This window comes from Rhinoraja longicauda, chromosome 10, assembly GCF_053455715.1.
Source record: "Rhinoraja longicauda isolate Sanriku21f chromosome 10, sRhiLon1.1, whole genome shotgun sequence".
In the NCBI taxonomy this organism is placed as follows: domain Eukaryota; kingdom Metazoa; phylum Chordata; class Chondrichthyes; order Rajiformes; family Arhynchobatidae; genus Rhinoraja; species Rhinoraja longicauda.
Window position 1 is genome coordinate 61,576,940 of NC_135962.1, and position 13,830 is coordinate 61,590,769.

Sequence of the window (13,830 nt, forward strand, 5' to 3'; positions counted from 1 at the left end):
CCCCGGGGGGGGGGGTTATTCCCCAGGGGGGGGTTATTCCCCAGGGGGGGTTGTTCCCGGGGGGGGGGGGGTTATTCCCCAGGGGGGTTTGTTCCCCGGGGGGGGGGTTATTCCCCGGGGGGGGGTTATTCCCCAGGGGGGGTTGTTCCCCCGGGAGGGGTTATTCCCCAGGGGGGGTTGTTCCCGGGGGGGTTATTCCCCAGGGGGGGTTGTTCCCCAGGGGGGGGGTTATTCCCCAGGGGGGGTTGTTCCCGGGGGGGGGGGGGTTATTCCCCAGGGGGGGGTTGTTCCCCGGGGGGGGGGGGTTATTCCCCAGGGGGGGTTGTTCCCGGGGGGGGGTTATTCCCCTGGGGGGGGGTTGTTCCCGGGGGAGGGTTATTCCTGGGGGGGTTGTTCCCCGGGGGGGGGTTATTCCCCAGGGGGTGGGTTGTTCCCGGGGGAGGGGGTTTATTCCCCGGGGGGGGGGTTGTTCCCCAGAGGGGGGGGGTTATCCCCAGGGGGGGGGGGTTATTCCCCAGGGGGGGGGTTATTCCCCGGGGGGGGGGTTATTCCCCAGAGGGGGGGGGGGTTTATCCCCAGGGGGGGTTATTCCCCAGGGGTGGATTATTCCCCCGGGGGGGGGGTTATTCCCCAGGGTGGGGGGGTTATTCCCCCGGGGGGGTTTATTCCCCAGGGGGGTATTCCCCCGGGGGGGGGGTTATTCCCCCAGGGGGGGGGCTACCTGAAGGAGGGCCCGGGCCGGCCCCGCAGGATGGCACACTTGGGCACATGGGACAGGGCGAGGGTGGGGGGGAAGCGGCGGCTGCAGTGGGGGCATTGGCGCAGGTCGAGGGACAGCCCGTTGGGCGGGGGGGGCGCCTGTGCTGCCTTCTTGCAGCGGTACACGACCAGCTCGGCCTGCTGGGCCGCATGCAGCATCCGCATGAAGCTCTCGTGCTTCCGCTTCCAGTTGCCGCGCTGCAGGGGAGGAAGAGGGGAAGGGTCAGTGCCGGCAGAGACCCCTCTCCCCCCACCACCCCTCTCCCCACAACCCCCACCACCCCTCTCCCCACACCCCCCACCACCCCTCCTTCCCTCACACCCACCACCCCCATCACACCCCCCACCCCTATTCACACCCACAAACCCCCCACCCCCCTCACATCCACCACCCCATCACACTCCCCACCCCCCCCACAAACCCCCCACCCACCCCCATCACACCCACAAACCCCCCCTTCACACCCACAAACCCCCCACCACCCCCTCACATCCACCACCCCATCACACCCCCAACCCCTCACTCACACTCACACCCACAAACCCCCCACCCCCCTCACATCCACCACCCATCACACTCCCCACCCCCCCCCCACAAACCCCTCACACCCACCACCCCATCACCCCCCCATCCCCATTCACACCCACAAACCCCCTCACCCCCATCACACCCCTCCCTAACAAACTCCACACCCCCAATCACACCCAAAAACACTCCCTGCAGACGCCCATCACCCCCCCTCACTCCCCCCCCCCCTCGCACTCCCCCTACACACTGCACGCCCATCGCCCCCCCCCCCCCTCTCCCCAGTCACCATGCTTTCAGAAAGAGACTTTGGGAATGGCACGTAGATATTTGAATAATGCACAGGTTGGTCTTTGCATTGATGGTAGGCACAGACATTGTGGGCCGAAGGGCCTGTTCCTGTGCTGTGCTATGTTACCCGGGAGATCCACTGGGCCTTGCCGTCGGAGAGCAAGTGTTCGCTGAAATGGTCGCTAAGTTTACGCTTGGTCTCGCCGATGCACAAGAGGCCACGTCAGCAATACCGGGCGCAGTGGATGGGGTGGCAGGAGGTGCACGACAGCTCTGTCCCACCCAGAAGGGCTAATCCGTTTGCCCCTCACCCCAACCCCCCTATTCCTCTCTCTAACCCCCCGCTCCTCTCTCTAACCCCCCCACTCCTCTCTCTGGGCGACGCAGCGGTAGAGTTGCTGCCTTACAGCGAATGCAGCGCCAGAGACCCGGGTTCCATCCTGACTACGGGCGCCGTCTGTACGGAGTTTGTACGTTCTCCCCGTGAGCTGCATGGGTTTTCTCCAAGATCTTCGGTTTCCTCCCACACTCCAAAGACGTGCAGGTTTGTAGGTTTGTTAGCTTGGTGTAAGTGTAAATTGTCCGTAGTGTGTGTAGGATAGTGTTAGTGTGCGGGGATCGATGGTCGGTGTGGACTCGGAAGGGCCTGTTCCCGTGCTGTATCTCTAAACTAAAATAACCCCTTCCCTTCTTCTCTGACTCCCCCGCCCCTCTCTGATCCTCCTGCCTCCAATGCCCCTCTCACCAACCCTTGCCCCTCTGCCAACACTGCCCTGATTCGCCCCCTCTGTCCCTCTCTGCCAACCCTTGCCCCTCTGCCACCAATACCCCTCTGCCAGCCCTTGCCCCTCTGCCAACACTGCCCTGATTCGACCCCTTTGTCCCTCTCTGCCACCCCTGCCCCTGACTCAGATGCCCTGTTGCCTGCCCTGGCCCAGTGTTGTGCAGACCCTACCCTCACCGGTATGGGTTGCACTTTGTGGCTGCATTGATAGTTCTCCAGGTCCGTCCCCTTGGCTCTCTTCTGCGCGGAGTCGTAGACCTTGCGGGTGCGTTTGTAGACCCTCTTGCAGATCTCCGTGTGGGTGGCCAGGCGGTCCAGGACAAAGCGGCGGCCACAGTGGGCGCAGTGGGCCTTCTCCTCGGGAGAGTAGTGTCCATTCCAGTCCCTGCTCTCCTCCAGCGCGTCCTGGTTCCCGGCCTCCTGCTCCTCCTGCGACTCTGCCTCCGGCCCACCCAGGCCATGCTCCTCGCTCTCAGGCTCGCTGGCAAACGGGTTGGACAGGCAGCTCTCTGCTCCCTCCCCTCGCCCTTCCTCCTTCCCACTCTCCCACTCACCGCTGTCCCGTCCACTCTCCCTCGCTCTCTGTTTCACTCTCTCCAGCTCATCCAATCTCTCGCTCTCCCACTCTTCCTTCTCTCTCTTGACTCGTTCTCTATTTGTCCACTCTCTCTCTTCCCTCTGTGTTCGTTCCCTCCTGTCTGACCTCTCGCCCTCCAACCTCTCCCTCTGTGGCCTCTCCCATTCTGACCTCTTTGATCTTTCTCCCTCTGACCTCCGTGACCTTCCTCCCTCTGACCTCCGTGACCTTTCTCCCTCTGACCTCCGTGACCTTTCGCCTGCTGACCGCCCTGACCTTTCCCCTGCTGACCTTCCTGACTTTTCCTCCTCAAATCTCCCTGACCTTTCCCCTGCTGACCTCCTTGACCTCTCCTCTAACCTTCGTGACCTCTCCTCCTCTAACCGCCCTGACCTTTCCCCTGCTGACCTCCGTGTCTTTTCCCCCTCTGACCTCCCTGACCACTTCCCCTCTGACCTTCGTGACCTCTCCACTTCTGACCTCTGCCCCTCTGATCTGTCTGACTTCTCTCTCTGTGACCTCTCCCCTTCTGACCTCCGTGACCTCTCCCATTCTGACCTCTGCCCCTCTGACTTCCGTGATCTCTCTTTCTCTGACCTCCATGACCTCTCACCCTCTGACCTCTCCCCCTCTGAACTCTCCCCCTCTGAACTCTCCCCCTCTGAACTCTCGGCTGAACTCTTGCCCTCTGCCCTCTCCCTCCCCCCTTTCCTCTCCTCCCTCACCCCCTCCACCTCCTCCCGCTGCTTCTGGATGTGACGCAGCTCCTCCTCGATTACACGCAGCCGTTGCTGGATCAGACTCTCGCTCCTGGCCAACTGCTCCAGCCTCTGCCCAGCGGGTGCCCGGCAACCCTGCTCCTGCCCACCCCCAGCTGCCGACTCATGGGGCTCCTTCCGAGGGAGCGAACCGTCGGCATGCACCGGGCCCCCCTCCCCCTCCCACTCACTCTCCCGAGTCCCCTCCCTCTCCCCAGTCCCCTCCCATTCACTCTCCCTCTCCCGAGTCCCCTCCCTCTCCCACTCACTCTCCTTTTCCCTAGTCCCCTCCCTCTCCCCGTCTCTTCCCCTCTCCCTCTCTCTGGGCCTGGCTTTCTCCCTGTCCTTCTCACTCTCCCTCTCGCTGTCCCTCTCCCTCCCCTTCCCCTTGCCCCTGTCACGGGCCCTGGTGCTGCTCTGGCCCCTGTCGTTGGGGGCTTTGGGGGGAGAGGGCCGGAGGGCGAGGCCGGGCCAGATGGGGCCGAGGCTGTGCCAGTCCACGGCGGGGCCATCCATGGCGGTGGCGGGCGGCTCAATGGGCCTCAGGGGATGGGCACGGTCGATGCCAGGGCCCCGCCTGGAGCGTGGGCAGGGTGGGTGGCCCGGGTGGTCAGTGGGCAGGCAGGTGGCCTGTAGTCGCCGCAGGGACTGCTGGTACTGCTGACGGTAGATGGCCGTGAGCTTGGCTTCCCGCTCCCAATCCAGCCGGGACCGCAGCTGCTCCTGCAGCACCTCCAGCCTGCTGTGGGAGGGGGCCGCACACCCCCCTCCCCCCTGGCCGATGGGCGGCAGCTTCCCCGAGCCCTTCCCCTTCCCGTATGGGGACAGGGGGTTGATCTGAAGGTAGGGCCCCATGGGCTGACTGGCCATTCACTGTCCCAGTGACCTGCGGGCAAACAGACACAGCATCAAGTGCAAAGGCAGCACAGAAACAGGCCCTTTGCTGCGGCCAAACCCCTCCATGCCACAAGATGCCCATCTCCACCAGTCCCACATCCCTCTAAACCAGTCCGAATGCTTCATTGGCATGTGCACTGACAACACAACAAGGAAATTCTTACTGCAGCTTAACAGGCCTGTCAACACATAGATAACATAATAAACAACATTTTAAAAATAATTAATTAATGACTCCAATACTACTGCAAAAAAAGTCCAAAGTCCTTAGTGGAACCAGAGATATAGAACAAAATCATGAGTGGAATAGATCGGGTGGATGCTCAGAGTCTCTTGCCCAGAGTAGGGGAATCAAGGACCAGAGGACATTCGTTCAAGGTGATGGGGAAAAGATTTAATAGGAATCTGAGGGGTAACTTTTTCACCCAAAGGGTGGTGGGTGTATGGAACAAGCTGCCAGAGGAGGTAGTTGAGGCTGGGACTATCCCAATGTTTATGAAACAGTTGGACAGGTACAGTGCCCTCCATAATGTTTGGGACAAAGGCCCATCATTTATTTATTTGCCTCTGTACTCCACAATTTGAGATTTGTGATAGAAAATAAATCACATGTGGTTAAAGTGCACATTTTCAGATTTTATTGAAGGGTATTTTTATACATTTTGGTTTCACCATGTAGAAATTATAGCTGTGTGTATACATAGTCCCCCCATTTCAGGGCACCATAATGTTTGGGACACATGGCTTCACAGGTGTTTGTAATTGCTCAGGTGTGTTTAAATGCCTCCTTAATGCAGGTATAAGAGAACTCTCAGCACCTAGTCTTTCCTCCTGTCTTTCCATCACCTTTGGAAACTTTTATTGCTGTTTATCAACATGAGGACCAAAGCTGTGCCAATGAAAGTCAAATAATCCATTATGAGACTGAGAAACAAGAATAAAACTGTTAGAGATATCAGCCAAACCTTAGGCTTACCAAAATCCAACTGTTTGGAACATCATTAAAAAGAGAGCACTGGTGAGCTTACTAATCACAAAGGGACTGGCAGGCCAAGGAAGACCTCCACAGCTGACGACAGAAGAATTCTCTCTATAATAAAGAAAAATCCCTAAACACCTGTCCGACAGATCAGAAACACTCTTCAGGAGTCAGGTGTGGATGTCAATAACCACTGTCCGCAGAAGGCTTCATGAACAGAAATACAGAGGCTACACTGCAAGATGCAAACCACTGGTTAGCCGCAAAAATAGGATGCCAGGTTAGTTTGCCAAGAAGTACTTAAAAGAGCAACCACAGTTCTGGAAAAAGGTCTTGTGGACAGATGAGACAAAGATTAACTTATATCAGAGTGATGGCAAGAGCAAAGTATGGAGGAGAGAAGGAACTGCCCAAGATCCAAGGCATACCACCTCATCTGTGAGACACGGTGGTAGGAGTGTTATGGCCTGGGCATGTATGGCTGCTGAAGGTACTGGCTCACATCTTCATTGATGATACAACTGCTGATGGTAGTAGCATAATGAATTCTGAAGTGTATAGACACATCCTATCTGCTCAAGTTCAAACAAATGCCTCAAAACTTATTGGCCGGCGGTTAATTCTACAGCTGGACAATGATCCCAAACATACTGCTAAAGCAACAAAGGAGCTTTCAAAGCTACAAAATGGTCAATTCTTGAGTGGCCAAGTCAATCACCCGATCTGTACCCAATTGAGCATGCCTTTTATATGCTGAAGAGAAAACTGAAGAAGACGCGCCCCCAAAATAAGCACAAGCTAAAGACGGCTGCAATACAGGCCTGGCAGAGCATCACCAGAGAAGACACCCAGCAACTGGTGATGTCCATGAGTCACAGACTTCAAGCAGTCATTGCATGGAAAGAATATACAACAAAATACTAAACATAACTTCTTTCATTTACATGACATTGCTGTGTTCCAAACATTATAGTGCCCTGAAATGGGGGCAACTATGTATAAACACTGCCGTAATGTCTACATGGTGAAACCAAAATGTATAAAAATGGCCTTTATTAAAATCTGACAACCTGCACTTTAAGCACATGTAATTTTTTTCTATTACAAATCTCAAATTGTGGAGTACAGAGGCAAATAAATAAATGATGGGTCTTTGTCCCAAACATTATGGAGAGCACTGTACATGGATAGGACAGGTTTGGAGGGATATGGACCAAGCGCAGCCAGGTGAGACTAATGTAGCTAGGACATGTTGGCCGGTGTGGGCAAGTTGTGCCGAAGGGCCTGTTTCCATACTGTATCACTCTATGACTATAACAGTGCATGCAACACAGGAACAGGCCTTTCGGCCCACAATATCTATGCCAAACGTGGTGCCAAGCCAACTCCCTGCATATCCATGTGACTATCCAAAATAACCACGCAATGCTCCAAATGTAGCCTAAACAAAGTCCTATAAAGCTGAAACATGATTTCCTGACTCTTACATTCAATGCCCTGACCGATGAAGGCAAGCATACCATACACCTTCTTTACCATTCTGTCTATCTGTGTTGCCACTTCCATCCTGACTTGGAGAGAGGGGGAGTTGTTTGTTGGTTAGTTGGAGATTTTAATGTTTATACCACTGGTTTGTAAACTACCCTAGAGGAATAAGAGGTGCTATTCCTCCAGTTTGCTTGTGGCCTCACTCTGGCAATGGAGGGCCCAGGACAGAAAGGCAATGTGGAAATGGGAAGTTAAAATGGTTAGCACCTTGAGGTCCATTAGGCCTTGGCAGACCGAGCGCAAGTGTTCATTGAAACGGCCGCAGAGTCTACACTTGAGTCGGCGATGTCTCGAAGCCGACTTCTGGGCTGCTGGGGTCCCTGGATGGAGTTGAAAGAGGAGCGATAGGGACAAGTGTTGCTTCTCTGTGGTTGCAGGGTAAAATACCTGGAGAGGGGGTAGTTTGGGTAGGAAGGGACATGAACCAAGGAGTTGTAGAGGGAGCAGTTTCTGCAGGAGGCAAAAAGCAGTGGAGATGGTAAGATGTGGTTAATGGTAGGATCATGTTGACAGAAATATAGGAGGATGATGTGTTGGATGCGAAAGCTGGTGGGGTGAAAGGTGAGGACCAGGGGAGTTGGGGAGCTCTGTCCTTGTTGCATCTGAGGGGAGGAGGAGCGAGACCAGACACACGGGGGAGGAGGAGTGAGACCAGACACATGGAGTGGGAGGAGGAGTGAGAACAGACACACGGGGGGGGGGGGGGGGGGGGGGGGGAGGAATGAGACCAGACACATGGGGGGAGGAGTGAGGCCAGACACGTGGGGAGGAGGAGGAGTGAGGCCAGACACATGGGGGGAGGAGTGAGGCCAGACACGTGGGGAGGAGGAGGAGTGAGACCAGACACATGGGGGGAGGAGTGAGGCCAGACACATGGGGGGAGGAGTGAGGCCAGACACATGGGGGGAGGAGTGAGTTCCCCAGACACAGGTGACGCGAGTAAGGGATCCAGAAGTGGGGAAAAGAAACAGGTTTACTAAAGAAAAGAAGACATCCTTCACTCCCCCCTCCCTCACTCCCCCCTCCCTCCCTCACTGCGTTGATCTGGTTTCACTCACCCGGGACCAGCTCCTGCTGCCGCTACATTGGCTCCGGCCACAAACCCAACGCTAGCCGGTTTCACTGTCGGGATCCCGGGTGTGATCCGGATTCCGTGTGTGATCCGGATTCCGTGTGTGATCGGGATCCCGGGTGTAATCCGGTTTCACTGATCCGGATCCCGTGTCTGATCCGGTTGCTCCGGGTCTTTCTGTCCGTTTCCTGCTGTTTATCCGGTTGCCCGGAGACCGCGGTGATGTCACCGGACATGTTGCATTTTGGAAGCAACAGAAAGAGGCGCCCCGGGGTGGGGGAGACACCCTAGGGTGGGGGAGACACCCTAGGGTGGGGGAGACACCCTAGGGTGGGGGAGACACCCTAGGGTGGGGGAGACACCCTAGGGTGGGGGAGACACCCTAGGGTGGGGGAGACACCCTAGGGTGCGGGAGACACCCTAGGGTGCGGGAGACACCTTAGGGTGCGGGAGACACCTTAGGGTGGGGGAGACACCCTAGGGTGCGGGAGAGAGACACCCTAGGGTGCGGGAGAGAGACACCCTAGGGTGGGAGAGACACCCTAGGGTGGGAGAGACACCCTAGGGTGGGAGAGACACCCTAGGGTGGGAGAGACACCCTAGGGTGGGAGAGACACCCTAGGGTAGGAGAGACACCCTAGGGTAGGAGAGACACCCTAGGGTAGGAGAGACACCCTAGGGTGCGGGAGAGAGAAACCCTAGGGTGCAGGAGAGAGAAACCCTAGGGTGCAGGACAGAGGCGCCCTGGGGTGGGGGAGAGAGAAACACCCTAGGGTGGGAGACAGAGGCGCCGGGGTGGGGGAAGAGAAACCCTAGGGTACGGGAGAGAGGCGCCCCGGAGTGGGGGAGAGACACCTCAGGGTGGGGGAGAGCCCCCAGGGTGTGGAGTGTCCAGGGGACCCCACGCACCCTGTCCAGACGCGTTCTCTCTCTCGGTGTGTTTGTATTTTAACTGTGTTTGTTCCCCTCCCGCCTGCCTACTGTTTAGTTGGGTTTTGTTGCTGTGACCCGTCCTGCAGTCCATCCCTCCCTGCCCGTCGCAACCCCCACCCGGGGGTGACATTGGCGGTGCTGCCTGTCCGAGCTGTGTCTGTGATCGCACCATGTGTGGGGTCACCACCGCGGGATGGAGATGTGGGCACGGGAGGAGGGAGGGAGACTCCCCGGGTGTTGCCGCAGAATGGTGCTTTAGTTACGGGCTTGTCTCCCAGGACTGGAGGCGGTTGTGGGACCTGACCTGGGCGAGGGGCAGGTACAGGTACTCCTCAGCTTACAATGTTTCAACTTGCGATAGTTCCACTTTGCGATGGTGCAAACGGCAGCCACCCGTAGCGAGCTACCGCTCGCTTCCGGACACGTGATCGCGCGTTTTCAATGCATTACGACATACAATACTTTCGGTTTCCGATGGGTTTCTCGGTACGGATCCCCATCAGAAGTTGAGGAGCGCCTGTACCTCGATAAACGCTGGGATGCATGGGATTTGTCAAAGGTCATTCGGGATAAACAAAGATCGTTGCTAGTGAACTTAATGGTTAATGTACACTGAAACAATGGTTGACAAATAATTAAATGAAATGAAAGAAAATAAGAGGTGAATGAACTTCTGTACATTTACTCGAAGGGCCGAATGGCCTATTTTCTATGTTTCTATGTTTACTGATTGAGTTCTGGATTTCAGTTCATATCAAATCTGGTTGAACATGAACTTCTGATCAAAATGATCTGCAAGGGCAACAACATCTCATTTACACACCAATAGACAATAGACAATAGGTGCAGGAGGAGGCCATTCGGCCCTTCGAGCCAGCACCGCCATTCAATGTGATAATGGCTGATCATTCTCAATCAGTACCCCGTTCCTGCCTTCTCCCCATACCCCCTGACTCCGCTATCCTTAAGAGCTCTATCTAGCTCTCTCTTGAATGCATTCAGAGAATTGGCCTCCACTGCCTTCTGAGGCAGAGAATTCCACAGATTCACAACTCTCTGACTGAAAAAGTTTTTCCTCATCTCCGTTCTAAATTCTTAAACTGTGCCCCCTGGTTCTGGACTCCCCCAACATTGGGAACATGTTTCCTGCCTCTAACGTGTCCAATCCCTTAATAATTTTATATATTTCGATAAGTTCCCCTCTCATCCTTCTAAATTCCAGTGTATACAAGCCTAGTCGCTCCAGTCTTTCAACATACGACAGTCCCGCCATTCCGGGAATTAACCTAGTGAACCTACGCTGCAATGGAGGCAGTAAATTACATAATGCTGCACAGACGGTGAAAAATCATCAACATGCAGAACTAAAGTGATGGGTAACGTGTTTCTCAGGATGTTAAACCACTTTAGACATGAATGCAGACATTGGCAACCTTCTTGGTTTTGTGCACTTTTTCTCTGGTCATTTGCTGATAACCACCGCTGGGAGGGAGGGGGAATCTCTAAATAGGCTTGGCAAAACATCAAGTCCTCTTGAATGGGAAATCCTCTATCCGCCATTATGCAATCCCCAGGATCAACTAAGTTCAAAAATCCACTCTTCCTAACAATGTGTGTATCAGATGATCGCCCACCCCAAGCTTTTGATAAGAATGTGATCATGCCGTTTGGGGCAATTCCAACCAATAGTTTCACAGTGTTATGTTTCTTGTAGTCGGACCATGTCAAAGCCTGCAACTGTAGATGCCATGGTTGTTCTATAAATATCTCTGTGCAGTCGAGAATGTATCTCAGTGCTGGGCATTTATTTATTTATTTATTATCTGTTTCAGCTGCGTGGACCTTATCAAATCACGATCTGTAAGCATGCCCATTACATACTGGTACAAGTTACAATGCAAAAGAAAATGGTGCAAGTATATTGAACTAATTTATACAATCACAAGATTATAACTGAAAATTACAATGTCAAATACTGATTAAAATTATCCAATGTAATGGGAATCGGAAGAGACATGATTAGTCAGGAGACGCGTGACTAAGTATTGTACTACACAACTTTACGTGTACATGCAGAACACATTCAGAAGTCAACAAACGTGCATACAGCCAGTGGTCGAGGATTAGTATAGTAAGAGGTGAAACCCCCCACAAATACTCCATATTATCTATTGATATAGAAATACCTCCCTCACTCCCCCCTCCTCTCTCTCCCCCTCCAAAACAAAAACAATAAAAAATGGTTGTTATTAATCGTCACGATCTCGTTCACTCACCGAAACGATCCAGTAAGCGACCAAAGAAAAGCCAATTAAACCATCAAAATCATCGTAGTTTTGCACAAATGAACCATAAATACCCCTCCCCTCCCTAACAACCCCTCCCTCACTTCCCCCCTCCCTCACTTCCCCCCTCCCTCACTTCCCCCCTCCCCCTCCCTCACTTCCCCCCTCCCTCACTCCCCTCCCGTCCCTCACTCCCCTCCCGTCCCTCACTCCTCTCCCGTCCCTCACTCCCCTCCCTCATTCCCCTCCCTCACTTCTCTCCCCTACTCCCCTCCCTCACTCCCCTCCCGTCCCTCACTCCCTCCACTCCCCTCCCTCACTCCACTACTCCCCTCCCTCACCCCCTCACTTCCCCTTCCCTCACTCCCCTCCCTCACTTCCCCCCTCCCTCACTTCCCCCCTCCCTCACTCCTCTCCCCTCCCTCACTCCTCTCCCCTCCCTCACTCCACTACTCCCCTCCCACACTCCCCTCCCTCACTCCCCTCCCCTACCTCACTCCCCTCCCTCCTCTCCCCTCCCTCACTCCCCTCCCTCCTCTCCCCTCCCTCACTCCCCTCCCCTACCTCACTCCCCTCCCTCACTCCCCTCCCACACTCCCCTCCCTCACTCCCCTCCCTTACTCCCCTCCCACACTCCCCTCCCTCACTCCCCTCCCTTACTCCCCTCCCACACTCCACTCCCCCCCCTCACTCCCCTACTCCTCTCCCTCACTCACTCCTCTCCCCTCCCTCATTTCTCTCAGCGCTAGGCGGGCGGTGGTGCGGCTGCGCGGAGACGGCCAATCAGACGCGACCTGTGGCAGCGCGGGCTCGGGCTGTCCGCTCCCCCCGCCAATGGGGCGTCGAGCTGCTGCTGCCCCGCCCCGCCCCCGGCGCCCCAACCCCCCCCCCCCCGCGCGGAGAGAGGAAGGGTGAGGGAGAGAGTGAGGGGGGAGGGTGAGAGTGAGTGAGGGTTGGGGGAGGGTGTCAGTGAGGGTGTGAGTGAGGGTTAGAGTGAGGGTGAGTGAGGGGTGGGGGTGAGAGTGAGTGAGGGGTGAGGGTTGGGGGAGGGTGTGAGTGAGGGGGAGGGTGAGAGTGAGTGAGGGGTGGGGTGAGGGTTGGGGGAGGGTGTGAGTGAGGGGTGGGGTGAGGGTTGGGGGAGGGTGTGAGTGAGGGGGGAGGGTGAGAGTGAGGGGTGGGGTGAGGGTTAGAGTGAGGGGGAGGGTGAGAGTGAGGGGGAGGGTGAGAGTGAGTGAGGGGTGGGGTGAGGGTTGGGTGTGAGTGAGGGGTGGGGTGAGGGTTGGGGGAGGGTGTGAGTGAGGGGTGGGGTGAGGGTTGGGGGAGGGTGTGAGTGAGGGGTGGGGTGAGGGTTGGGGGAGGGTGTGAGTGAGGGGTGGGGTGAGGGTTGGGGGAGGGTGTGAGTGAGGGGTGGGGTGAGGGTTGGGGGAGGGTGTGAGTGAGGGGTGGGGTGAGGGTTGGGGGAGGGTGTGAGTGAGGGGTGGGGTGAGGGTTGGGGGAGGGTGTGAGTGAGGGGTGGGGTGAGGGTTGGGGGAGGGTGTGAGTGAGGGGTGGGGTGAGGGTTGGGGGAGGGTGTGAGTGAGGGGTGGGGTGAGGGTTGGGGGAGGGTGTGAGTGAGGGGTGGGGTGAGGGTTGGGGGAGGGTGTGAGTGAGGGGTGGGGTGAGGGTTGGGGGAGGGTGTGAGTGAGGGGTGGGGTGAGGGTTGGGGGAGGGTGTGAGTGAGGGGTGGGGTGAGGGTTAGAGTGAGGGTGGAGGGTGAGTGGGGGAGAGCGGGGACAGTGAGGGACGGGGATCAGATACACGGTGGTGCAGCGATAGAGTTGCCGCCTCCCAGCGCCAGAGACCCGGGTTCCATCCCGACTATGGATGCTGTCTGTGTGGAGTTTGTCCGTTCTTCCCGTGCGTTTCCTCCCACACTCGAAAGATGTGCAGGTTTGTAGATTTATTACCTCCGAAAAAAAATTGTAAATTGTCCCTTGTGTGTGAAATAGTACTAGTGTGCCGGGATCACTGGTCGGCATGGACCTGGTGGGCTGAAGGTTCACAAGTGATAGGAACAGAATTAGGCCATTCGGCCCATCACGTCCACTCCGCCATTCAATCATGGCTGATCTATCTCTCCCTCCTAACCCCATTCTCCTGCCTTCTCCCCATAACCCCTGGCACCCGCACTGATCAAGAATCTATCTACCTCTGCCTTAAATATATCCACTGACTTGTGGCCTCCACAGCCGTCTGTGGCACAGAATCCCACAGATTCACCACCCTCTGACTAAAGAAATTTCTCCTTCCTAAAACAACGTCCTTTAATTCTGAAGCTGTGCCCTCTGGTCCTAGACTCTCCCACTGGTTGAAACATCCTCTCCACATCCACTCTATCCAGGCCTTTCACTATTCTGTAAGTTTTAATGAGGTCCCCCCTCA

At 56.1% G+C, this 13,830-nt stretch overlaps 1 protein-coding gene across 1 annotated transcript; it reads right to left on the minus strand.

The window, feature by feature from the left end:
- Positions 1-567: 567 nt before the first annotated feature.
- On the minus strand, positions 568-4,550 carry LOC144597545 (uncharacterized). Its single transcript, XM_078407025.1, has 4 exons — positions 4,101-4,550; positions 3,663-3,830; positions 2,538-3,575; positions 568-957 (listed from the first exon to the last, which is right to left on the minus strand). The coding sequence occupies exons 1-4, from the start codon at positions 4,548-4,550 to the stop codon at positions 718-720; spliced, it is 1,896 nt and encodes a 631-aa protein (XP_078263151.1). The 3' UTR covers positions 568-717.
- Positions 4,551-13,830: the final 9,280 nt, after the last annotated feature.

Coding starts and splice junctions, on each gene's coding strand:
- LOC144597545 (XM_078407025.1), bottom strand. CDS start 4,550: ATGGGGCCCTACCTTCAGATCAACCCCCTGTCCCCATACGGGAAGGGG. Junction 3,831..4,100: donor GGGGCCAGAGCAGCACCAGG/GCCCGTGACAGG, acceptor CTCCCTCGGAAG/GAGCCCCATGAGTCGGCAGC. Junction 3,576..3,662: donor AGCGGGAGGAGGTGGAGGGG/GTGAGGGAGGAG, acceptor TCAGAGGGGGAG/AGTTCAGAGGGGGAGAGGTC.